The 24,796-nt window shown below is 42.0% G+C and overlaps 1 protein-coding gene across 8 annotated transcripts in view; it reads left to right on the top strand.

Moving 5' to 3' along the window:
* The window catches only part of AZIN1 (antizyme inhibitor 1), a 39,395-nt gene extending 28,155 nt beyond the window's left edge, over positions 1–11,240 (top strand). For 3 of the 8 annotated variants that reach the window (XM_012455878.2, XM_064384469.1, XM_064384470.1), the window contains 7 exons: positions 1,325–1,459; positions 2,776–2,857; positions 3,275–3,349; positions 4,499–4,661; positions 7,718–7,830; positions 8,174–8,388; positions 8,954–11,240. In XM_012455878.2, the coding sequence (XP_012311301.1) occupies positions 1,325–1,459; positions 2,776–2,857; positions 3,275–3,349; positions 4,499–4,661; positions 7,718–7,830; positions 8,174–8,388; positions 8,954–9,065 (895 nt within the window). In that variant the 3' untranslated portion in view covers positions 9,066–11,240. Of the gene's footprint in view, positions 1–1,177; positions 1,460–2,775; positions 2,858–3,274; positions 3,350–4,498; positions 4,662–7,714; positions 7,831–8,173; positions 8,389–8,953 lie in introns of all 8 variants that reach the window. The other 5 variants (XM_012455876.2, XM_064384468.1, XM_012455875.2 and 2 more) reach the window with 2 other exon arrangements.
* Positions 11,241–24,796: the final 13,556 nt, after the last annotated feature.

The raw sequence follows: 24,796 nt of genomic DNA, 5'->3' as shown, positions 1-24,796 counted from the left end.
TATCCTGACAGCATTGATTACTTTGGAAAATCTTTGTGGATAAAAACCTTGTTGGGAAAATTTTAGGGGAACCACTTGTTTTTCTAAAAAATCTTGTTCTGTGATCCTGTGAAGACAAGCTGTGATTTTTATGTTTAGAATGTTAGACTGGGGACTGGCACATTCTTGGTGGAGCTGATTCTAACCTTAGAATAATTTTTGCTTTTATCAGTCTTGCCCTCTGATTATCAAATTAGGGCCATAGCTGTATTTTCATGGTCACATTATTAACCTTCTTAGTTTATGTAATTAAGACATCCATGGGAAAACAGCTATACAGAAAGAATTTGTTTATTTGGAACTTCTAGTAGTTTGTAATTTGCTCAGCTCCTGAAAATAGAGAAATTTAATCAGTCTTGATCATCTTGCCTTGGTTGTCATGGTTTGGAAGGAAATACCAAGTAGATTTGAATCAGTAGACTAGAAGGCTGCTGTTTAAACACATAATTTTTTTAAAAAAAAGCTTTCTAGGTTGGGTGCAATGGCTCACACCTGTAATTCCCAGCACTTTGGGAGGCCGAGGCAGGTAGATCACTTGAGGTCAGGAGTTTGAGAGCAGCCTGGCCAACATGGGGAAACCCTGTCTCCACTAAAAATACAAAAATTAGCTGGGCATTGTGGCTTGTGCCTGTAATCGCAGCTACTCAAGAGGCTGAGGCAGGAGAAATTGCTTGAGTCCAGGGTTGCAGTGAGCCGAAATTGTGCCACCGCACTGCGACCTGGGTGACAGAGCAAGACTCCCATCTCAAAAAATAAATAAATAAAAATAATTTAAAAAAATTTTAAAGAAGCTTTCTAATTTTCTCCAGTTAGAAACCTGCTGGGATTTAGCAGTGTTAGTAGGAAGAATGTTTGCGATAAGCAGTGGAGGTTTATTTAGCACAATCAAAGAAGTTTGAAGACATTTAAAGCCCTGATATTCTTATTGAAAGACAATGATGGCATTGCTATTCAATTTAGTCTTTCTAGGTGGATTTATGGACTGATGGACTTCATTTGAAAGTAATGTCATCTTTCATTACAGAGCCCAACCGACTCTTGATGCTACAACAGAGTCTTAACTTGCTGCCTTTTCCAAAATCCCATCCTTGTAAGCTTCATGCTTTAGGCCCTAATTGCTAGTTTTTTCTCTATACAGGATTGTTTTTCATTAGGTTTGATTCATCCGTCGCTGGATTTGGGAGCACTGGCAACATAATCAACATACTTCCTACAGTCTTCAGGCTTCACATGTGCTGATGATGATGTAAACCAACTCTGCCCCAATCATCTCCCCTTCTCTTAGGGTCTTACTACATATTGCAACAGAAGATAATATTGGAGGTGAAGAGGGTAACATGAAGTTTGGCACTACCCTGAAGAACTGTAGGCATCTCTTGGAATGTGCTAAGGAACTTGATGTCCAAATAATTGGAGTTAAGTGAGTATTTGTTTGTTTTACACTTTTAAAGCTGTGAACATTTACAGTGATAGCCTTTCTGGTTGATTTAATATCTTATTTGCCTGAAATCTAAGATTTAATTTTTATTTTTTAACACACATTTTGCCAACTATATGTCCTTCTCCCCAATAAAAAGAATAGTAAATAATATTTTGATTAGGTTAGTGCAGAGTAACTTACATTGCTGCCTTTTAAATTGGATAGGAGGGGATTTGCTAGAATTCTTATGAAAATAGTATCATTTAACTTCTAATTTGTAGGTGTCATTCTATTTTATTTTCTATCTGAAGACTTTCTCCTCCTTTAATTCCTCTGGGGCACTTCAAAACAAAGAATTGGAGCATGCTGTGCCCTACACAATAGATAAAATTCCATGTCAGTCTATTTTTAATCTACCTTAGGTAACAGTATTGACACATTTGAGAGTTTTGTTCATATTTCAACTAAGTTTTAATTTTTTAAGTTAACGTAAAAATTAAGTACTATCTTGAATAAAGGGAAAAAAAGGAAGTGTTCTGTTCTGTGGATTTTAACATTTGTGTAACCACTGCCACAATCAGGAGGTACTGTATTCTGAAATTTTATCACTAGTAATACTAGTGAACAATAGTGATACTATTAGTCAGCTTGATTAATATTCATTTTTTTTATCGTTTACATTATTTTTATTTCCAGAAAACTACAGTGTATATTTCACCCCATTCAGTTTCAAGTTCTTTAGCCTTTGCTTTTTCGAGGCTTGGCGATGCGAGCCACAGACTTGGGACCCAGGACGTTGCCACCCCATTGGCGGCAGATCTCATCGTATCTCTCACTGTAATTTGTCCTGATAGCTTCCACCAGCTTAGCCAAAGCGATTAATATTCATTTGTATTTCTTTCGCAAGAGACACATTTTGTATTTGGTTGAGTAAAATTGAATGTTCAATTTTATGCTCAACTGAATGTGATACAGTTTGATTGGTACTACTTGTTACTTCACTATATAAACAAAAAAGCCACACATACATAAAAGTACACCCTATTGTATAGGGTGGAACAGTACTAATGATTGACTTATTGTTAAGAATTTGTTTATAGAATTACACTTTTATGTTAGCATTGCCTTTTCTTAAAAGCTGGTACTGTAACTTTTGGGTAATTAGAGGCTAATGCTTTATTTGGTAAACTTTAAATATTTGGTAAAGTTAATGTGGATACTTAATGGTGTCAGTATGATGAATGACAGTTGAAAGAAATTACAGGAAGTGCCTCTAAAACTTTCTGCTCTTTTAAATTTATTATTCTGTGTTTCAGATTTCATGTTTCGAGTGCTTGCAAAGAATCTCAAGTATATGTACATGCTCTATCTGATGCTCGATGTGTGTTTGACATGGCTGTAAGTTCTTTTTTTAAATTATTTGGTATTTTATTTAAACCAGGATATTAAGTTAAAAACTTAAGTATCTTTTTCTTGTGTGAATTACTCTGACTACATCCAAATGACACACACCTCATTTTTATTATTATATAAGCTTTCAGAGCTCTATACAGTCACAACTTTAAAATGGGTAAAGGAGTGAAATTGTAATTGACTTGTGTAAGTCTAGAAGAATCAAATAAAATCAAAGAGGCTGCATACCTAACATTGAATCAATCTGTTTCTATTAGTAAAAAAAAAACAAAAAAAAAAAACAAGAACTTGTACTAAAGATCAGAACAGATAATTTACCTCCCTAGGAGGAGGTTTTAAAAATGTTCTCATATCCATTACAATTTGGAAAAGCATTTAAATATTTTTTTTCCCCATCTTCAGGGAGAAATTGGCTTTACGATGAACATGTTAGACATTGGTGGAGGATTCACGGGAACTGAATTTCAATTGGAAGAGGTAAACTTTTCAGTAGATGACATATCAGAATAATTGCTTTCTTTGCTACTTAAGTGGTGTAGAGTAGGATTTTTATGATGGCAGAAACTGAACCCTGTAACATCTCTCTAAAATTCTTAAAATGAACAGGCAGGCAGTAGACCTAGCTAACTTTCAAAAGTTTGATAGAATTCTTTGAATATTATCATAAAATATATTCTAGTTCAGCTATGTTTCTGTACTTAATGGCACACATGATTTAATGACTTAAAAAACTTTACTATGTTTTATTTTATTATTTTTCCTTTTTTTTTGGGCATTAACCTTGATGTAATTACTCTGTTTTTTGTCTTTTTTTTTTTTTTTTTTAAAGAGACGGCATTTCACCTTGGTCAGGGTGGTTTCGAACTTCTGACCTCAGGTGATCCACCCACCTCGGCCTTCCAAAGTGCTGGTATTACAGGCATGAGCCACCATGCCCGGCTTTGCTACTACCTTTTTAAAAATAAAGTCTTGCCCAGGCTGGAGTGGAGTGGTGCAATCATAGCTCACTACAGCCTCCAACTCCTGGGCTCAGACCGCCCTCTCACCTCAGCCTCCCAAGTAGAAAGACTTTTTTTTTAAATAATATAGAATTATTATTATTTAGAAAAATAATAAGAGTTTTTCTATATTGCTCAGGCTGGTCTCGGAACTCCTGGCCTCAAGTGATCCTCCTGCCTCAGCCTCCCAAAGTTCTGGGGTTACAGGCGTGAGCCACCACTCCCAGCCAATTTTAGCCCTTAGGCCAGATGAACGTCACACTTGTTTCTCACCTTCCTGCTCTGCCCTCTTTCCTTCTTCTTGTAATATCTAGAAACTATGATTTGAAAATTTTGCTTCTGTTATTAGTGATTAAGTATAGAAAAATGACTTTAAAAAAACAAATACCAGTAGGTATTTGTTATTAGAGCTATATATTTTTTAAATTAGTGCCATTCTGATAGTTAGAAAATAAACTGACTTGAAAGCATACCTAATTAATTGCTTGGAAATAATTGCAAAGTAGCTAAGGTTCATGGTCTGTAATTGGAACTGCTCCATTTTCCTAGAAAATTAATATCAATCTCTGAATATTGCGAATTATCTAATTCAGTATTGAAACCATAATGTGGCATTTAAAATCCATAGGTTAATCATGTTATCAGTCCTCTGTTGGATATCTACTTTCCTGAAGGATCTGGTGTTAAGATAATTTCAGAACCCGGAAGCTACTATGTGTCTTCTGCATTTACACTTGCAGTTAATATCATAGCAAAAAAAGTTGTTGAAAATGATAAATTTTCCTCTGGAGGTAAGTTATGAAGTTTATAGTTTTATTTTTGTTGGTTGATAATTGCAGTTAGTTTGGAAATGAGCAGATGGTCATGAAGTTGTAGGTGGTTTTCAGCTTCTAAAAATTTTAAAGCCAAGGTCCCATTCCATAAGACTTCTAAATCCAACTTTCTTGGTACTGATGTTTAGATATGGCTATTTTAGATAATGTCTACCAGATGACTAAGTCTCATCCATTGTTCAGAACTACTTTTATTGTGATCTCTTCTGTTCTCCGTACCTCACATGGGTCACAAGGAGACTCTATTCTCATACTTTCTTACATAAGGGCGGCAAAGAGTTCTTGTGATCTAACTCAAGTCAAACCAACAAAAAGCCCCTAGACAGTCTGTCTTGTTGGCTATTATTACTGTAGGAAATACTGTTTTACATTAACAAGACTTTGGCGGGGGGGCTGTGGATTAGTCCTTAAGAAAATGGTCCATTTTCCCAATATTGTCTTTTACAGCTTTGTTTTTCTTTGTTTAGAATCCACTCCAGGACCACATTGAATTTGTCATTTCTTCTTTAATCTAGATAAAGTTTCTTAGCTCATTACTTTGTATTTCTTAACTTTGACATTTTCAAAGAGTGGAAGTTTCATAGCTGATTATTAATTTGGATTTGTTTGATGCTTCCTCATGATTACATTTTTTAGGCTATGCATTTAGGGCATGAAGTTCACCAAAGTGTCAGTCTGTTCTCCTCACTGCCTCATATTAGGAGGCACGTGATAGTGTTGAGTTCTAATATTGACGATGCTAGTTGTTTTTTTCTTGGTTTGTCACCCAGTTTGGAGTACAGTGACTCCATCAGGGCTCACTGCAGCATCAGCCTCCTGGCTCAAGCAGTCCTTCCCACCTTCAGCCTCTTCCATAGCTGGGACTACACCTGGCTAGGTTTCCTATTCTTATTTTGTAGAGGGTTTCGCCATGTTTCCCAGGCTGGTCTAAACTGAGCTCTAGTGATCCACCTGCCTCAGCCTCCCAAAGTGCTAGGATTACAGGCTTGAGCCAATACGCCTGGCCTTGTGGAGTTTGTGTGACTTTGTTTTTTCTCTAAGACAGAGTTTCACTCTTGTTGCTCAGGCTGGAGTGCAGTGACACAGTCTCGGCTCACTGCATTCTCTGCCTCCCGGGTTCTAGCGATTCTCCTGCCTCAGCCTCCCGAGTAACTGGGATTATAGGCGTGTGCCACCACACTTGACTAGATTTTTTTTTTTTTTTTTTTTTTTTGCTAGTTTTGAGCACTTGTTTAAGGTTATGTCATGCAGGTTTCTCTCCACTGTGAAATGGCAAGTTAGAGACTAAACAAACTGTTTCTTTTTTTTTTTTTGGAGACGGAGTTTCGCTCTTGTTACCCAGGCTGGAGTGCAATGGCGCGATCTCAGCTCACCGCAATCTCCGCCTCCTGGGTTCAGGCAATTCTCCTGCCTCAGCCTCCTAAGTAGCTGGGATTACAGGCACGCGCCACTATGCCCAGCTAATTTTTTGTATTTTTAGTAGAGACGGGGTTTCACCATGTTGACCAGGATGGTCTCGATCTCTTGACCTCGTGATCCACCTGCCTCGGCCTCCCAAAGTGCTGGGATTACAGGCTTGAGCCACCGTGCCCGGCCCAATAAACTGTTTCTAAGCACACTTTCACCTCATTAGTTTTCAGCATCTATTGATGAATTTCTAACCCAATTATTGTTTATATTAGTTGGACTTGTAAAGAATCTTTTTTTCCTCCTGTTTGTTTATATTAGTTTAGACTCATAGATCTTTATTCAGTAGGTTTATATAATCTATTACTCTTCATTTTTCTCTTGACATGTTTCCGTTATTCTCTCAACACTTCATTTTTTGATATTTCAAGATGTCTCAGGCTCATTTTAACCTTTTTCTGCCTCAGTCCTGTAATCAGTTGTTTCTCCAAGGAGCCTTGACTTGTTTTTGTGGAGAGCAATATTTTAAAAACCTAAAAATGAATATTAGTGTGCTAAGACTGGAATAGTGTTGTGTTCTAGAATGAGTGTTTTCAAAGGTTTCAAAGTCTGAGGTGAGAGGATCTGTTGATCCCTGAAGCTTGAGGCTGCAGTGAGCTATGATCATACCACTGCACTGTAGCCTGAGTAACAGTGAGACCTTGTCTCAAAACACACAGGACACACACACAATTTCCCACTGGCAGTGTACACATGTGAACTCTGGTTGCTCCTCATGCTCACTGATGTTTGGTATTGTTAAGTCTTTAAATTGGTCTAGTCAGTAGGTATGTGGTGGTAGTAGAGCACTATTTTGTTTTCCTTTTTTTCCCTTTTTTTTTTTTTTTTGAGACATGGTTTTTGCTCTGTCACCCAGGCTGGAGTGCAGTGGCACAATCTCAACTTTTTATTTTTAACTCCACATTCAAACATATATTTAATTCCTTGAGCATATATTATATATTGCCTTTCTCTTCCTGATGTGAAAAGAAACTAAAAATTGTTTTTCCTTGCTGCTTGATCTTCTTTCTCTTTTTTGAAACAGCAACTACCAGAAAGGCTTTTCTAGAGTCTTAATACATTTTCTCTCTCTCTCTCTCTTTTTTTTTTGAGAGAGGGTCTTACTCTGTCACCCAGGCTGGAGTGCAGTGGTGCGATCTTGGCTCACTGTAACTTTTGCCTCTGGATTCAAGGGATTCTGATGCTCTAGCCTCGCAAGTAGCTGTGATTACAGACATGTACCACCACACTTGGCTAATTTTTATATTTTTAGTAAAGACAGGTTTTGCCATGTGGTGTTCAGGCTGGTCTTGAACTCCTGGCCTCAAGTGATCCCCCACCTCAGCCTCACAAAGTGCTGGGATTATAAGCGTGAGCCACTGTGTCCAGCCCTAGATCACTTTTTTCTTGGGCTTGTTGGTTATCTTCCTTTGTGAAATGCGTGCTCTATGTGTCTTTTTTTTTTTTTAATGTAAATATTTTGAGAAACATGAAAATTACATTAATTTGTTTTATATTAGCCATCTAACTAAAAATTCATTTTCTCCTTTCCTGTTTTATTTCAGTAGAAAAAACCGGAAGTGATGAACCAGCCTTCGTGTATTATATGAATGATGGTGTTTATGGTTCTTTTGCAAGTAAACTTTCTGAGGACTTAAATACCATTCCAGAGGTTCACAAGGCAAGTTTTATCAGAAATACCAAAACCTGTTTGGCAGTTTATAAACTGAGCTGTTAGTTTTAAGATGCTTCCCAATTTTTTGAAAAACATTTTAGAATGGGAGAAAATGCCCTTTTTGAGGATTTGTGTTCTTCTGGTGGTGTCTCCTTTTTAGTTTGTTGCCTTTGCATAGAGTTAATGGTACCATTGAGGCTTAAGGAGCACTCTGCCCTTGGCTCTAGGCCTTTTTTCCATGAGCACATTGGATCTGAGACAGTGAAAAATCCTTAATCTGCTCACAAATTCAATACCTGTGTAGGTATGAGTAAAAATTAAATTGATTAAAACTATTCCTTTCCTACAGAAATACAAGGAAGATGAGCCTCTGTTTACAAGCAGCCTTTGGGGTCCATCCTGTGATGAGCTTGATCGAATTGTGGAAAGCTGTCTTCTTCCTGAGCTGAATGTGGGAGATTGGCTTATCTTTGATAACATGGGAGCAGATTCTTTCCATGAACCATCTGCTTTTAATGATTTTCAGAGGCCAGCCATTTATTACATGATGTCATTCAGTGATTGGTAAGGTGATATTATTTTAAAGCAGGTGGGATATTTGACTATTGTTAAAGACTTCCTAATAAGCTTTAATTCTGTAATGAATGCTGAATTTAGAAATACAATTATATATTGCTTATAAAGTATAATTGCTTAATGATGGGAATTTTTTCTGACAAAATGCAACATTAGGTAACTTTATGATGGCATAGCCTACTACATTCCTAGGCTCCTAGGCTACAAACCTGTACAGGATGGTACTCTGTTTAGTACTATTGGCAGTTATAACACAGTGAGATTTGTGTATCTAAAGATACTTAAACATAGAAAGGATAATACATTGTGCTATGATATTATGATTGCCACCATGTAACGAAGTGATAAGAATTTAACTCCACTGTAATCTTAAGGTATACCCTTTCATAAATTAGTCTTTGACCAAATCACTCTGCAATGCATGACTGTAATAGAAAAATGACAGGTTTTTTTGAAGACTAGTTTTGGTCCTATTTCATTATCCATTTGTTATGTGATTGTGTGGTCTTTGGGCTTAAATTCAGAATTTAGCTTATTTTTTTTTTCTTTGTAGGTATGAGATGCAAGATGCTGGAATTACTTCCGATGCAATGATGAAGAACTTCTTCTTTGTGCCTTCTTGCATTCAGCTGACCCAAGAAGACAGCTTTTCCACTGAAGCTTAAACAGGCATTAACGCTTCTTTAGATCTGAAGTTGCAGGTTAAGCTTGTCTGGTCAACATTCCAGTGTGGAAAAATAATTTAAATGATCTTATTCTCTTAATTATTTGGCAACAAAAACTATTAGTAATAGCTATTTGGGACCAGACAAAATCAGCTTTCATCTATAATTCATTGGGGATAATGGGAGATTTAGATAATGTATCCAGATTTAAACCTACCAGTTTGTCCTACCCCTTAAGCGTTTAAAATAAAATATGCAACAAAATGGATGACTTAGTGGAGATGGAAGCCCATTAATTGGGTTCCCCATTAAATCGTTTACATACAAGAACACAGTTTTTATACTAAGGATTTGTGTTTAAAAGTCTTGTAAAGTTCATGTCTTTCACCCAGATATATCAAATGTTAGCAGAAGACCAGTGTGACTTCATTAGATAACGTTTAGTGTATTGAGAATGTGTAAATTTGTGCTTTGAACTGTAGTTTAATAAGTGTAAAATTGCATCATAGTATTTGTTGTATTTGACCTAATGTAACCCTTGTATGATTGCAATAAAATTTTGTGTAGATTTTACTGTCTTTTCAGGCTAAAACTTTGGGAAAGGGGCTAGCTAGCAAAGGTAGTTTTGAAATAGATGTGTATACGGACTGTTTTGAAGGTTGTTGTTGTTTTTTTTTTTTTTAAATAGCCCAGTTAAGTTTTGTTTGGCTCAGTGCATTTTTCAGTTGTTTAATTAGTAATTTAAGTAAAGTGTTTGGTAAATCATTGTGAAGTTCAGATTCATTATGGAGAGTTGATGTGCAGTAAGCATGATGTTTAACAATTTTAACACCCAAAATGTCAATCCTGCATAAATCAATTGTAATAATAAATAGGTGTTTCTGTATAGATAGACTGCATAGAGTACCTTAGTAAATCTTTGAATCACAATCTTCTGGCTGAAATGGAAGATTCTGTTAAATACTTTGAATAAACTTAGGGGGAGGAAAATAAAATTGCAGAAAACTGCAGAGCACTAAAACTTAAAGAAGGGCTACATCTTTATCCAGATACCTGTTGCTCTTTTGCACGGAATGTTTAAATTCAGAGTTGGGATGGGGTTGGGGTGAAGCACACTTATTTTCTTCAATTGCAGTGATTTCAAATTTAGGAATTTTTATTGTTGGTTTGAGCTGTTCCCTTAGCTTCTTGTTATTCCCGATTTGTTCTGCTTAGTCATTACTTTTAATTCTTTTCTTACTAAAATTTTATGGTGATTGGGAAAGGGAGTTAGCATCACTAACCTGACAGTTGTTGCCAGGAATTTGCTTTGTTTACTGCTAGTATATTAGTAATCCTAGATCTCAGAATCACAATAGTAAAAACAACAGGGGTCATTTTTTCCTAACTTACTCTATGTTCGGGTGCAGAATTTCTGTCTCCCAAGAGGAAATGTGACTTCACTTTGGTGCCAATGGACAGAAAATTCTACCTGTACTACATAGGAGAAGTTTGGAATGCACTTAATAGCTGGTTTTTACACCTTGATTTTGAGGTGGAAAGAAATTGATCATGAATCTCTAATAAATTCTCTTAAACCAGTAGGTGCTTAATATTTTTTGATTTGATTAATGCCCATTTGAATTTCATGGGTTCTATTAATTAAAAAAAAGTAGGACCCCAATTTTTCACCATCAAATTGCCCTTGGACTTTTCCAAGGTATAATATGGAGTTTTATGCAAAATTCCAACCTACCTTGTAGATTTTTTTTAACCATAACAAGGAGGGGGAACTGTTTCCTACCTTCTTTACATGTTGTGCATTGTTGTGGTCCAGAAATGCCAAACCTTTTTAAAGATGGTGCAACTTTGAGTCCTTGGCTCGGCTATACCAGCTTTCAACTTCATGGCATATCGACTTTGCCGTATCTGTAGGAGAGCTGTTTGTGTGAAACAGCTCAGAGTTGCAAATACCACTTGTGAATGATAGGGTAATTTTAAGGAATGTCTGTATTGTATTTGAAGACTGTTTGCCATAAATCTGAAATTTGAACCTATGTATTTCAATTTGGTATGCTAAAAAGTTCTGAATTAATGTAAAGTTTTTGTTATAATATTGTAATCTCAGTTCAAAAAGTTAACTGAAAATATAAAACCCAAGTGATTTCTATATAGTAAATTGAACTGTAAAGGTAACTTGTGTGTGATTCTGAATGCATAGATAAATGTTTTTATTCCTAACATTTTGCTTTGGCTTCTATCCAAAATAGAGGTAAAATTTTACATTACATATCAGCTTCATGTATATTAACAGACTTGCTTTATTGGAAAGTAGATTGATTCTGCTTTTAAAAAAAAATGCTGGGAGTTACGTATAGAACAATGAAATTTTGATAAAGTCCAGTATATATGTGAGCACTGTTTCCAGGACAGCCTTTTCTAAACACTTCAGTTCACTAGCCTCCTAACAATTTTAAACTTTGACTAAATGAATAGACTGATACAAATTAAGCTAGATTTATTCCAAGTAAACATGGACATTAATACCATTAAATGGAAATACTGGGTTAGAAAAGCCACACATTGCTCAATTCCTTTTTTCTTCCTTGTTTTTTATAGTTTTAGTTTGCTAACCTGTCTTGGCCTTAAGAAGTCTTCTGAACTCCGCTGAAATGAAAAGCAACATCTCTGTTCTTTTGAACACTTTAGTTAACTGGGTGACTATTTTTCAGAGTGACTTTTAAAGATTTACTTCATTATTCAGGCAGTACAGTATTATAGAGGGTAAAGGTGTAGACCTTGCTTCCAGTCTGCTTGACTCAAATCTTGCCTCTTCCATTTACTGTCTGTCTGAACAATAGGCTAGTCACCTAACCCTTTTGTGCTTCAGTTTTCCCTGGTGAAAAATGGTGGTAAGGCAAGGCACAGTGGCTTATGCCTGTAAGTCCCGGCACTTTGGAAGGTCGAGGTGAGAGGATTGCGTGAGCTCAGGAGTTTGACCAGCCTGGGCAACACAGGGAGCACCTCTGTCTCCACACAAAAAATGTAAAATTAGCCGGGCGTGATGCGTGCCTATAGTCCCAGTACTCAAAAGGCTGAGGTGGAAGGATTGCTTGGGCCCAGGAGGTGGAAACTCCACTCCAACCTGGGTGACAAAGTAAGACCCTATCTCTAAGAAAGAAAACGATGGTAGTAAAAGTAGCAGCTTCATAATAAGGTTGTAAGGATGTAACAGCTGTAAGGTGCTGCTATAAACAATTTTTTTTTGTTCTTTTTTTCCCTCTTTGATGCCTGGGAAAAACAACTCTTATTACCTGTTATGTTATGTTGATTTAGACAAGTTGCTCTGGGCCTTGGTTTTCTGCTGTAGAATGAAGACACTAGAACTTTACCAGGCCTTGAAAGTGCCTGGCGCATGGAAGCAAATGGCAGATAGTGCCCATGGTTGATGTTTGGTGTTAAGATCGCTTTAGCATGTACTTGACCATTCTCCTTTGTCCTTATAAGTTGGATTTTTGGTTGGGCATCAGAGGAAGGTTTTGTATTGCTGCTTGTTACTTAAATTAGTTGATTTAACTATAACCTTAGAGTATTATCTACAAGTACAGGCTTGGCACAGTGGCTCACACCTGTAATCCCAGCACTTTGGGAGGCAGGCAGATCACCTGTGGTCAGGAGTTTGAGACCAGCCTGGCCAACATGGTGAAACCCCATCTCTACTAAAAATACAAAAATTAGCTAGGTATGGTGGCACACACCTGTAATCCTAGCTACTTGAGGCTGAGGCAGGAGAATAGCTTGAACCTGGCAGAGATTACGGCACTGCATTCCAGTCTGGGCGACAGCAAGACTCCATAAAAAAAAAAACAAAAACGCACAGTAATAGTAGAAACTTAAATTGGCGGGAGTCGGTCAAAATATAAAACAAAAATTTAGTCTTACACATTTTAATTGTGAATAAATTCTATGAATCGCATCCATCCTGAGAGGAAAGCGGTGTGGTGCAAGTAATTACAGAAGCAGGCTTTCATAATGTGGATAAAGCAGGCTTAGGAACAAGAAATGAACTAGTTCTGGTCTTGACTAGCATTTGCATTGTTAAAGCTAACCTGAAAAGTCTCACTTCCTACTCAGACATACCGAGGAACTGTTTTTTTCTTTGCATACAGATGGCCTGTACTACACGTATCTTCTAAATCACACTGCGTGTCCTCACCCAGAAAGGAGTGTAGATAGAGGAACACAAACCACCTAGGCCCAAAAAGCAATGTGACTTTAGTGTTACACAGTTGAGGATTTTGTTTCGTTTATTGGTAACAGACTAAAAAGTTTTATAATGATAATTTGTAGAAAGCTTAAGCTATACAACATGCTCCTTTTTTTGTGGTCTTAGAGTACTAAATGGAGAGAAGAAGAACATCTTTATACTCCTGAGTTCCTTGACCTATATATGTAACTGGCATCAGCTTTAAAAGCAATTCCACTCTTAAGTGGTCTTTCAAACCCTGATTCTACCATGATACTGCTTATGTCTGTCAAAAAGCTTCATAGTCGATTTGCTGATGACCTAATGGGAAGATAAGCACTGGATCAGTTATGGGCAATTAAATAGTTAAGTATCTGCTATTGAGTGGCAGATAAAGTGATCCCACATGGCAATAGAGCAAGAGGGGTTGTGTAGGAAAGATACTGCAGTATCTTTTTAAGATTATTTTTAACCCCAGAGTCCCCTGACTTCATCTGGTGTGCACCTGTGCCTACAACTTTGTGCCTGTTCAATTTTTAGCAATATGCAGAGGAGGGGACACTTGGCTGAAGTTCTGTGAGTTTATTGGTTTTCTCCAATCTATTTTCTGTTTCTCAAATTGCTCTACTTTCCATGGGGAGTCTTGAGCTCCAGACCTGAAGTGATAGCAGGCGTGAGCCACCACACCCAGCCTACTCTGGTGTTTTTATGTCACAATCAACCTGTCTCAGTACACTCAAGGCATTTTCTCTATATGTTTTAGTGCTGAGTGATACCCTTCAGATTTACTTCATGATTGAAACCTCACCTTTCATATTGTTAGATTCTCAACAAAAATGAAGTGAGAGCATTTTCTAATTCTGTGGTTCTGCTGGAGGCAAGAATGTAAGCAACACTTTAAAAGCTTGCTAGAGGAGGGAAGAGAACTTCAGTGGTCCCCAAAGAAAGACATTTTTAAATAAGAACGGGTTTAGGTAGGCCAGGCACCATGGCTCACGCCTGTAATCCTAACACTTGGGGATCACAAGGTCAGGAGTTCAAGACCAGCCTGGCCAAGATGGTGAAACCCCGTCTCTATCAAAAATAAAAAAATTAGCCATGCACCATGGCAGGCACCTGTAGTCCCACTACTCAGCAGGCTGAGGCAGGAGAATTGCTTGAACCCATGGGGGCGAAAGTTGCAGTGAGCCAAGATCATACCACTGCACTCCAGCCTTGGTGACAGAGCGAGACTCCATCTCAAAAAAAGATGTTTAGGTAACATTAGCTGCTTGTTGCCCCATATGACAGGATTTGGGACCAATGTATAGGAGGTCAGGGAAGGGAATAATAGTGCAGAGCTTATGAGAAGTTCACACTGAGGAGGAAAACGGTGCTCTCCTTTCCAATTGGTATGATGCTACCACTCCCTCCCGTTTATGTGTTGCTATAACTTGACATATGCTTTCCTAAAAATCATGAAATTGTACAATAGAAAAAATGGAGTTCAGGCATAGCACTCAAACTTTGTCAGTGCAACATTACAAAACTCAGAAACTAAAAATGTAGTTAGTACTCGTTAAATGGTAAAGAAATACACAAATATTACAGTCTTTTAGGAAAAGCATCATGGGCCCTTTTTGAAGGTAAAGTATTACAGGAGTGAGAGAGTAGGTGTGGCAAGGTTACTCATGTCAAGCCTTTCAGGGGGTAAAATAGCAAGTGTCTCTCATCTATATGACCCAAATCTTTAGATATTTCAAGGTTTGATCTTAAATCCATGTTCTTACACTTAGGCCATAGGGCCAGGATGGGTAATGGGTGATAAGAAAACTGATGTTGACCTCTAAAAAGCTGAGGACTCCTGTTTTCTTGACTGTAAGCCCTGTGCCATACGGTGGCACCAATGAGAAGACCAACATTACTGTAGTTGTATGTAATAGCAGCAAGGAAGTTCCATTGCCCAGCTACGGGACTGCAGGATCACGCAGCCAATGCAACACTGCTTCTCCCGTTTAGTTTTCTAAATGAACTTAATCTTCAGAGACATCCTATCAGAGATAGAAACTCATGGCCCCATTTTTCAGAACTTAAGTACATACAGACCAGGCGGGGTGGCTCACACCTTATAATCCCAGCATTTTGGGAGCCCGAAGTGGGCAGGTCACTTGAGCCCAGGAATTTGAGACGGCCTGGGCAACATGGTGAAACCAATTTCTATGTTAAATAAAAATATTTAAAATGTTTTTTTAATTATTTTTTTGAGATGGAGTTTCGATCTTGTTGCCCAGGCTAGAGTACAGCGGCACAACCTTAGCTCATTGCAACCTCTGCCTCCCAGGTTCAAGTGATTCTCCTGCCTCAGCCTCCCAAGTAACTGGGATTACAGATGTGGGCCACCTCGTCCGACTAATTTTTGTAATTTAAATAAAGACAGGATTTCACCATGTTGGTCAGGCTGGTCCTGAATTCTTGACCTCAGGTTATCCACCCACCTTGGCCTTCCTGCTGGGATTACAGGTGTGAGCCACCATGCCCGGCTGTAAAATATTATAAAATTAAAAAAATTTGTTTAAAGAAGGTCATATAGATAGCTAGGAGTAAGCGGTAGAGTTAGGATTGTAGCCTGGCAGGCTGGCTCTGGATCTGGTCTCTTCCCCATCACCCTACAGCATGCCATTCAGACTTCACCCACATTTTGAATTGCCTATAGGAAGTTCCATTCAGATAGAAAACCCAGAAACAAAACATTCTGTGAAGCTGTGTATCTTTAATATTTTTAAAATTCTTGTTAACTGTTACTTTCAAATTTAAAAACCGTACAAACCTGAAAAGAGTGATCAACTCCATGGTTATCATCAATCATATAGTACTATGGGTATAACTACTGAAGCTGTCATTTTTATCACTTCCGCAAGAACTATTGGCACCAAGTTTATATGGGAGTTTTAAGGTTTATATGGGAGTTCTGGAGCTGGGATGGCCCTCCAGAGCTGAACCAAATTGAGACAGGACAGCTGGGACTATATGCCAGCATTAGCCAGTCATTGGCTACAGGCCACTCCTTTCAAGGAGGCATAACCTTGGATAAGCAGTCCCTGTGGCAGAGGCTAGTTCCCAGTGATGGACACAGTAATGTGCTGATTCCCAGTGAAGAATGCAGCCCTGAGCTACAACTGTGAGTTTGCAGCAGCTGACAGTGCTGGTAGCAGGGGAATGGGTGCACAGGCAACCATGGTGCCATTTTCCAGTCATTGAAAGAAAAAAGCTAGGGGGCCGGGTGCCTATAATCCCAGCACTTTGAGAGGCTGAGATGGGAGGAACACCTGAGCCCAGGAGTTCAAGGCTGCAGTGAGCTATGCAGCCTTACACTACAGCCACTGCACTACAGCCTGGGCTACAGAGGGAGGCTGTGTCTCTGAAAAAAAAAATAAAAATGAGAAAAAGTCTATGTCTTGTTGTCTACTTAAGAAGGTCAAGACTGGGCATGGCGGCTCACACCTGTAATTCCAGCACCTTGAGAGGCCAAGGTGAGTGGATCGCGAGGTCAGGAGTTTGAGACCAGCCTGGCCGACATGGTAAAAATACTAAAAATACAAAAATTATTTGGACGACGTGGCCCACATCTGTAATCCCAGCTACTCAGGAGGCTGAGGCAAGAGAATTGCTTGAACCCAGGAGGCGGAGGTTGCAGTGAGCCAAGAGCATGCCATTGCACTCCAGCCTGGGTGACGAGAAAAAAAAAATGAAAGGTTCAACCACACTTTCTGCTGATGTGTGTACTAGCTTGTTAGGGCTGCCCAAACAATACACAAACTATAAACAGGGTGGCTTAAACGTCAGAAATGTATTGTCTCACAGTTCTGGAGATCAGAAGTCCAATGGTCAGCAGTGTTGGTTCCCTCTGGGGCTTTGAGGGAAGGCTCTGTTCCTGGCCTCTCTCTGTGGCTTGTAGGTGGCCGTCTTCATGTTCACATGCTTTTCTCTCTGCACACTGTATATGAGTCTCTCCAAATTTCCCCTTTTTATGACACTGGTTATATTGGACTTGGTCTCACCTTAATGACCTCATATTAATTGGACTAATTACATCTGCAATGACTCTATTTCCAAATAAGGTTACATTCTGATGCTGGTGGTTGAGATTTCAGCTTATGAATTTTGATGGGGACGCAGCCCATAACAAATATGTTTGTGGCCATTTGGGACAGGAGCACTGTATTGATCCTTGACCCCTGACTGGCCCCTGCACTTCCACTCCCAGCCCTTCTCAGTCACTGTTCCTTTCTTTCCTCCCTCTCTCCCTCCCTTCCTTCCTCACTCTCTCTCTTTCTTTTTGAAATGGAGTCTTGCTCTGTCACCCAGGCTGGAGGGCAGTGGCATAATCACAGCTCACTGCAGCCTCAACCTCCCATGTTCAAGTGATCTTCTCACCTCAGCCTCCTGAGTAGAAGGAACCAGATGTGTGCAGAACCAAACCTGGCTAATTATTTCTTTAAAATTTTTTTTCTGTAGAGATAGGTTCTTGCTATGTTGCCCAGGCTGGTCTCTAACTCTCATCTCATTTTCAAGCTCCCATTGTATTCCTGCTTGCTTTTGTCTTTTTTCCCCCCGATAAAGTTAGATCTTTGTTTTTTCCCATTATAAAATCGTTTTAAGTTACCAAAATTCCAGTAATACAGAAAAGTATAAAAAAGCTATTTTTTGTTTCGCTCTTTCACCTAGTTCAATGGCATGATTTTGGCTCACCGCAACCTCTGCCTTCTGCGTTCAAGCGATTCTCATGTCTCAGCTTCCTGAGTAGCTGGGATTACAGGCATGTGCCACCACGCCCCGCTAATCTTTTTTTGTATATTTAGTAGAGATGGGGTTTCTCCATGTTGGTCAGGCTGGTCTTGAACTCCCGACCTCAGATGATCTGCTCACCTTAGCCTCCAAAAGTGCTGGGATTACAGGTGTGAGCCACTGTGCCTGGCCTAAAAAAGCTATTTTTAAACATCCCCTGACAGCTTTCTAACAGAGACTCCTGCCTTAATATTGTGTGGCACTGCCTTCCAGACACCTCCCTGTTTTCATTTTGTCATTCCAGCCCCCTTTTCTCCTTTTCCCAAACCAAGAAAAGTCTGAGTTTATTATTTTTTTAAGACAGAGTCACCCTGTTGCCCAGGCTGGAGTGCAGTGGCACGATCTCGGCTCACTGCAAACTCCACCTGCCGGGTTCAAGTGATTCGCCTGCCTCAGCCTCCTGATAGCTGGGATTACAGTCACCCACCACCATGCCCTGCTAATATTTGTATTTTTAGTAGAGATGGGGTTTTGCCATGTTGACCAGACTGGTCTCAAACTCCTGACCTCGAGTGATCCACCCACCTCAGCCTCCCAAAGTGCTGGGATTACAGGCGTGAGCCACTATGCCCGGCCACAAAGCCTGATTTTATTGTTAACGCTGACTGCCAACATTTTACCTCTGCCACTTCCAATTCTTTTATGCCTTTCCTTTCTAATACAACAGCTAATAGCCTTCAGGTATTGTGGGAGGCAGGTGACTTCCTGGCCTCTGAGGTCACTTCGCCCTCAATCAAATAAGCCCTTGGGGACACCTGCTCCACAGTTTAGGAGCCTGGCCCTTCCAGAGGGATGTGGCTGTTTGGCAACCCTCCAGCGGCCTCTCCTCTAGCAGAGGGTGAGCCCCGGGTCCAGTCTCCCGGCTGAGGCAGGGCCTGAGGGCATGAGATTTATTTAACCTGAATGACCCCTTTTATCCTCAACATCGTCATTTCTTTCTCCCATAACTCAGCCCTGAAACCAACAACTCGGAGGCCCATCACCCAGTTGTCTCCTTCCCCTCTTGCAGCCTCAGCCTGATGACAAGGCACAAACAGCCTGGCCCTGGTCTGTACCCAGGGTGGTCAGAACCCATGCCTGCTTCTAGAACCTGGTCAGCTCCACCCTCCCACATCCTGGCTGGGCTATTTTGGTGGTTTCAACTGCTGTCTCTGCCACCAGGATCTCTTCTCGGGCAACCATCCTTGTGGCTGTAGGATGAGCGTCTGAAACTGGCTGGATGAAGTCTCTCACCTGTGGTAAGCTCTCCCTTCACAGTCTTGTCTGGACTGTGACTGGGGTTGAGCTTTCCAGGTTCTGAAGGACCCTGCAAGGTCCCTCAGCCCCTCTCACACTCCGTGACTCCTGACAGCCCAGCCTGATGGAGGCTTCATCATCCATCCATTCATTTATTTATCCAGCCAACAAGTTTTTTTCTTTCTTTTTTAATTTAAGTGGCAGGCACTATTCACGATTCTTGCACCGAGACAGCAGCAAACAAAATAGCCCCAGTTCCCTGCCGCATGGCACTTCTATCCCAGTGGACTTTGAGAGCCTTCCAGCTGAGTTCTTGGTTCCACCAAAGAGACAGGCCTGCCCTTCTCGATCACAGTGCCTGGCACCGTGGGCGATCTGACTCGTTAGGTGAGACTGCCCCTCTCACGTATCTTATATCTGGGATGCCATGCTGGGCAGGTGTCAACAACTATAATGCCCATGCAACCCCAGTCACGTACGAGCAACCACAGCTTGTTCTGTGCCCCATAAATCCCCAGCTCTGGCAGGGCACAGTAGCTCACGCCTGTAATTCCAGCACTTTGGGAGAGGGAGGTGGAGTGATTGCTTGGGGCCAGGGGTTTGAGACCAGCCTGGACAACACAGCAAGACGTCTCTAAAAAAATAAAATTAAAAATTAAAAAAAAAAAAATATATATATATATATATATATATATAATTAACTAGGCATGGTGGCACATGCTTTTCAAGTCCCAGCTCAGAGAGTTCCCTTCGAGGCTTGTTTTCTACACTGCAGAGCAGAATGCCCAAGGCAATTAGGCTAAATGCTGTCCCTGGGAGATGTGGATGGCTGCCCATCTCATCCTAGTCCTCGGGAGCACTGAGTGCAGACTCCTCACCCGGCAGGGCTGCCGCTCAGAGCTCAGGGCTTGGCTGGCAGTGACAGATCCTACCACTAAATGGCGCTCGTGGATTACATTTGCTATAGTGCCTTGGAAGTTGCAGAAAACAATTGCTGAGTTTCTCAGTGTTCAGAGTTGATTTCGCATAGTATTAAGCTCTTACATTCTGTCACACTTCTGAGCATCACAAGTGTCTCCGGTTCCCTGACCTTTGCATCTCTACAACCCTGTTCCTGTCCTTTGTGGAGGAGCCGGGAGAAAAAGGGGATTCCTGCCTCACTTTCCTCCCCTTTCTAAAGCCCTTCTTTCCCAACTGCAACCCCCCCACTGGCCCCGCCCCCATCCCCAGTAGCAAAAGCCTTTGCTATTGCAAGTCCCCAGCGAAGTACAGTATAGGTTTCCGATTACCAAGACAACTGCTGGACCTCTGAGCAGAATGGGAACTGGCAGTGGGGATTTGGGAGGATGTTCCAGAAGACCCCAGCCTCAAGAGATGGGATTGTTAAATGTTCAGTTCAAGGCATGGCTGTTGAGACGTCAAGCCCGCCAAGGATGTGCCTATGGTCACAAAAAGCCAAGTTTGCTTACTTTGATGCATCAAAGGAACCAACATGTTGGGCGAGCCGTTGGAGCCACTCAATGAGAGGGTTAGGAAGGGTTTTTTGTAGGGTTAGGTGGTTGAGGAGGTACCTGGTTAGCATTGGTTGGCTGGGAGAAAGCGGGCTTCGGCTGATTCATTCAGGCTCAAAGCAGGGATCTTTTTAGCTGTAGGAGACAGTTCCCCTGTGGCTTTGAGAAACATTGCCTTGTGACTTTGTGGGTCTATTTTTGTGTTTTAGAAGTTAAGATCTTGAAGGTAGCACTCAACTGGTTTCTCAGAGACCAAGTCTTAAATGTCTTTGTAAGCCACAATAAGTCCAGCTGGGTGTTTTGTAAGCAAGTTTTTTGTTTGTGTAGTTTTTTTTAGCGATGGGGTTTCACTATGTTGCCCAGGCTAGTCTTGAACACCTGGGCTTGAGCTGTCTTCCCACCTAAGCCTTCCGAGTAGCTGGGACTACAGATACATACCCAGCTGCAAGCAGGTTTTGAATATGTTTTTTTTCTCCACTAAGCTTTCCGATTTACACCTAAGATATGCATTCATTGATTCACCAGCGTGACACATTGCCTCTGTCCTCCACCTTCCTAAGATACCCGGCTTGTGTGTGTGTGTGTGTGTTATGCATTTATCCTCCACGTTTGCAGGTGAATCTTCCCATGAGGTATCACCCTTGGCATGGTCCTCCATTTGGAGAGTCTGGGTGAGGTGACACTTCCTTTTCTTTGTCTTACACTGAGCTTTGACAGTATCATATTTTGTGCTTTGGCCTCAACTTTACTGAATTTGATGACACCCCCTCTTGCAGGGGTCATATGCTTCTGGTTTCTCTCTGCCTGCCCAAGCCCAGCCCAGGCCAAGCCTGTGGTCATGGTATCTGTGACTGTGATCACATCCTCCCTGTTCCTGTTGCCTATCGCAGCTGCATTCTTGGTGCTGGATAGCTTCCGGCTGCCCTGCCGCCCACCATCCAGCCTGCTCTGCACCTGGAGGCTGATGTTTGTGGACTGCCTCAATGCTTCCCCTTCCTCTTTGCTTTGTGATCAAGCAAAGCGGAGTGGAGAAGCCTGGGGGAGGACAGTGAGGTCAGGGAAGTCATTCCTGGGCTCACTTCCTGTCTAGTTGCCTCTGGCGGGCTGAATCTCCCAGCAGAGGCTGGAGCCCCTGAAGGGGCCCTGCACCTAGCTTGCCCTCTGCCTCTCTCTAGGTATGGTTAATTGCTCCCTCCTCTTGCCTTTCCCCTTTGGTTCTCAGGGAACTGGACCATTCCCTGGCTATCCTACCCACTGTCCACACCCTTAAGTATGCCACCTGTTCCCTGCTTCACCCCTGCTGATGTGTCCTTTCAGTTTATATATTTTGGTAGCTCCTGAAGACACATGCTGCATCTTTTTTCTTTTCTTTTCTCATGTGTGCCATTGCTTTTTATTTTAAAATATTTATTTATTTTTGAGATAGAGTCTCGTTCTGTCTCCCAGGCTGGAGTGCAGTGGCAAGATCTCAGCTCACTGCAACCTCCCAGGTTCAAGTGATTCACCTGCCTCAGCTTCCCAAGTAGATGGGATCACAGGCACTCACCACCACGCCTAGCTAATTTTTTTTTTTTTTTAAATAGTAGAGACGGAGTTTTGCCATGTTGTTCACGCTGGTCTTGAACTCCTGACCTGAAGTGATTCACTTGCCTCAGCCTCCCAAAGTGCTTTGATTACAGGTATGAGCCACTACACCCGGCCGGCATCATTTTTAGATCCCCAGAGCCTAGCACAGAGCCTGGCACATAACAGATGCTCTCTGTTAGATGGATGAGCAAACAAACACCTCCCCCTTTCTATGATTCTGGTTCTCCTGGGCTTGTCCTGAGATGGCGTGACCAAAACTCCACACATGACTCCAGGGAAGGCAAACAGGACAGAATATTCATCATTCATTCATTCACACATGCATCCAACATATATTTATGGAGCACCTACTCCATGCTGGGAATACCACGATGAGCAAACCAGACAGTGCAGTTTCCTGAGGGAGACAGGCATGGATGGGATTATCATAAACTTGTGAGACTACAGGAGTCACGGCTTTGAAGGAGCAAACTTGTGATGGGACTGAGCACGGTAGAGAGTCACCTTACATTTGCACTATGAATAATTCTAAATTCCAAACACATCTGGTCTCCAGATTCTTGTTAAAGAGGCCAATGGACTATCCATGTCTCACATACTCTCATTGAGGGGGTCAGGGCCTCATACTAGGAAATTTAAGTATGCTAAAAATGATGGGCCCTACTGTATAAGGCATAATCACATTTTGGTAGAAACAATAAGTGGTTTTTGAGCACCCAGACAGACAACTACGAGTGTTCCAGGCACTGAGGATAGAGCAGTGAACAAAATAAGGCCTCTGCTTTCACAAAGCTGACAATATTGTATTATTTATTAATTTGGAGATAAGGCCCTACTCTGTCACCCAGGTTGGAGTGCAGTGGTGTCATCATAGCTCACTGCAACCTTGAACTCCTGGGCTCAAGAGATACTCACCATCCTCTCGATCCTCGCGCCTCGGCCTCCTGAGTAGTTGGGATTACTGGTATGAGTCACCACCGGCCTTTTTCGTTCTCTAAAGAATGCATACAAGCACAGATTTGCAGATAGGAAGCCCTGGAAAGACAGACACGGATATTCTAAGTGCTTCTTTCTAGATAAGGGTATGATGAATGATTCTTTTTCTTTTTTTCTTCTCCACATTTCAAAATGTCCTGCAACGCCTATGACTCATTATTAAATTAGGTTTTTCTTAGTTTATTTCAATGTATTAAACAATGTTTTTTAATTGACGGATATTAATTATAAATATTCACAGGGTATACAGAGATGTTCCAATACGAATTAGGTTGCTTTTTTTTTTAAGTGGATGATAGTCTTTAGCCTCCTGCGGGCCGGCGCCCAGCCTCTCCCGCCCCTCCCGTCTCTACAGTCCCTCCAGTCCCTCCAGTCCTCTGGTGGCCGTAGGTCCGGGCGCGGTCTTTGTGCAGTTCTGGGCTCATACCAGCAGAGGGCGCTGTACCCGCGGGCCTCGGGAGGGGCCGTGCCGCGCTTTTCTCCCTAGCAACACCCGCCCGCGCACCGCCCTGGAGGCGCGGCCTCGCGGCTTCCCCGGCTGGGCCTCTCCCCGCCCCGCCCCCGCTCGCAGAGCACCCGGCAGGGGCGGTGGCTGCAGCTCAGCGCCTCACCCGCGCCTCTCCCGCGGGCGCAGCGGGCGGGGCGGGGCCCCTGAGCAACCCATCCTCCCTTCCCCGCCCTCCCACCCGGCGCGGGGTCGGCGCGGCCGCGGCTGGCTAGTACTTTAGGGCCGGATGGGAAGACGTGACCGCCGCGGCTCGAGCTGCGCCGGGAACAGGGGCGGGGGCGGGAGGGGAAGCCAGGCTTCGGGGCACCTGGCGGCCGAGGCGGATGGAGGGGGCCGTGGCCGGGCCCCATCCTCAGCGCCGCGTTCCCAGGGGAGGAGGAAGGGAAATGGGCGCCTCCTCGGAGCTCGAACCCCGCCTGGGTCTCCGCGAGTGCGCGCCAAGCCCGCTCCTTCCGCTCCACGCCCTGCCGCGCCTCGGCCGTCCCGCAGCCGGGAGAGCCCTGCCTGGGACAGCGGGCGGGTTCCCCTGCGGTCCACAGTCGGTTGCCAGGGCCTCTTTTCGGGACCAGGTAAAGAATTTATGGATCGGAGTCAGTTCCATCCCCGTGATGTTTCTGTCCAGCCTCAGTTTCCTGATCTATAAAATGGGAAAAGGAGTATCTTTCCTTCTAGTAGGGCCACGGGCTATCGCATCAGGAAGCTTGTGACCTACAAGGAGAGGTGCCAGGGAGAATCCCAAGAGCAGAATTACCAGGCTTTGTCTTTCTGCCGCCAGTGCCTAAGGGGAAGCAGCACTGTCCAGCCCGCCATCTAAGAAGGGGCCGTCTTCTGCACCCTGCTGTAT

The sequence above is a fragment of the Aotus nancymaae genome, unplaced genomic scaffold (genome assembly GCF_030222135.1).
Source record: "Aotus nancymaae isolate 86718 unplaced genomic scaffold, 86718_ANA_hifiasm-v0.15.2.pri h1tg000036l, whole genome shotgun sequence".
NCBI classification, from domain to species: Eukaryota; Metazoa; Chordata; class Mammalia; order Primates; family Aotidae; genus Aotus; species Aotus nancymaae.
Note: the sequence above shows the minus strand (reverse complement) of the source record. Positions and strands in the feature narration are given on the sequence as shown.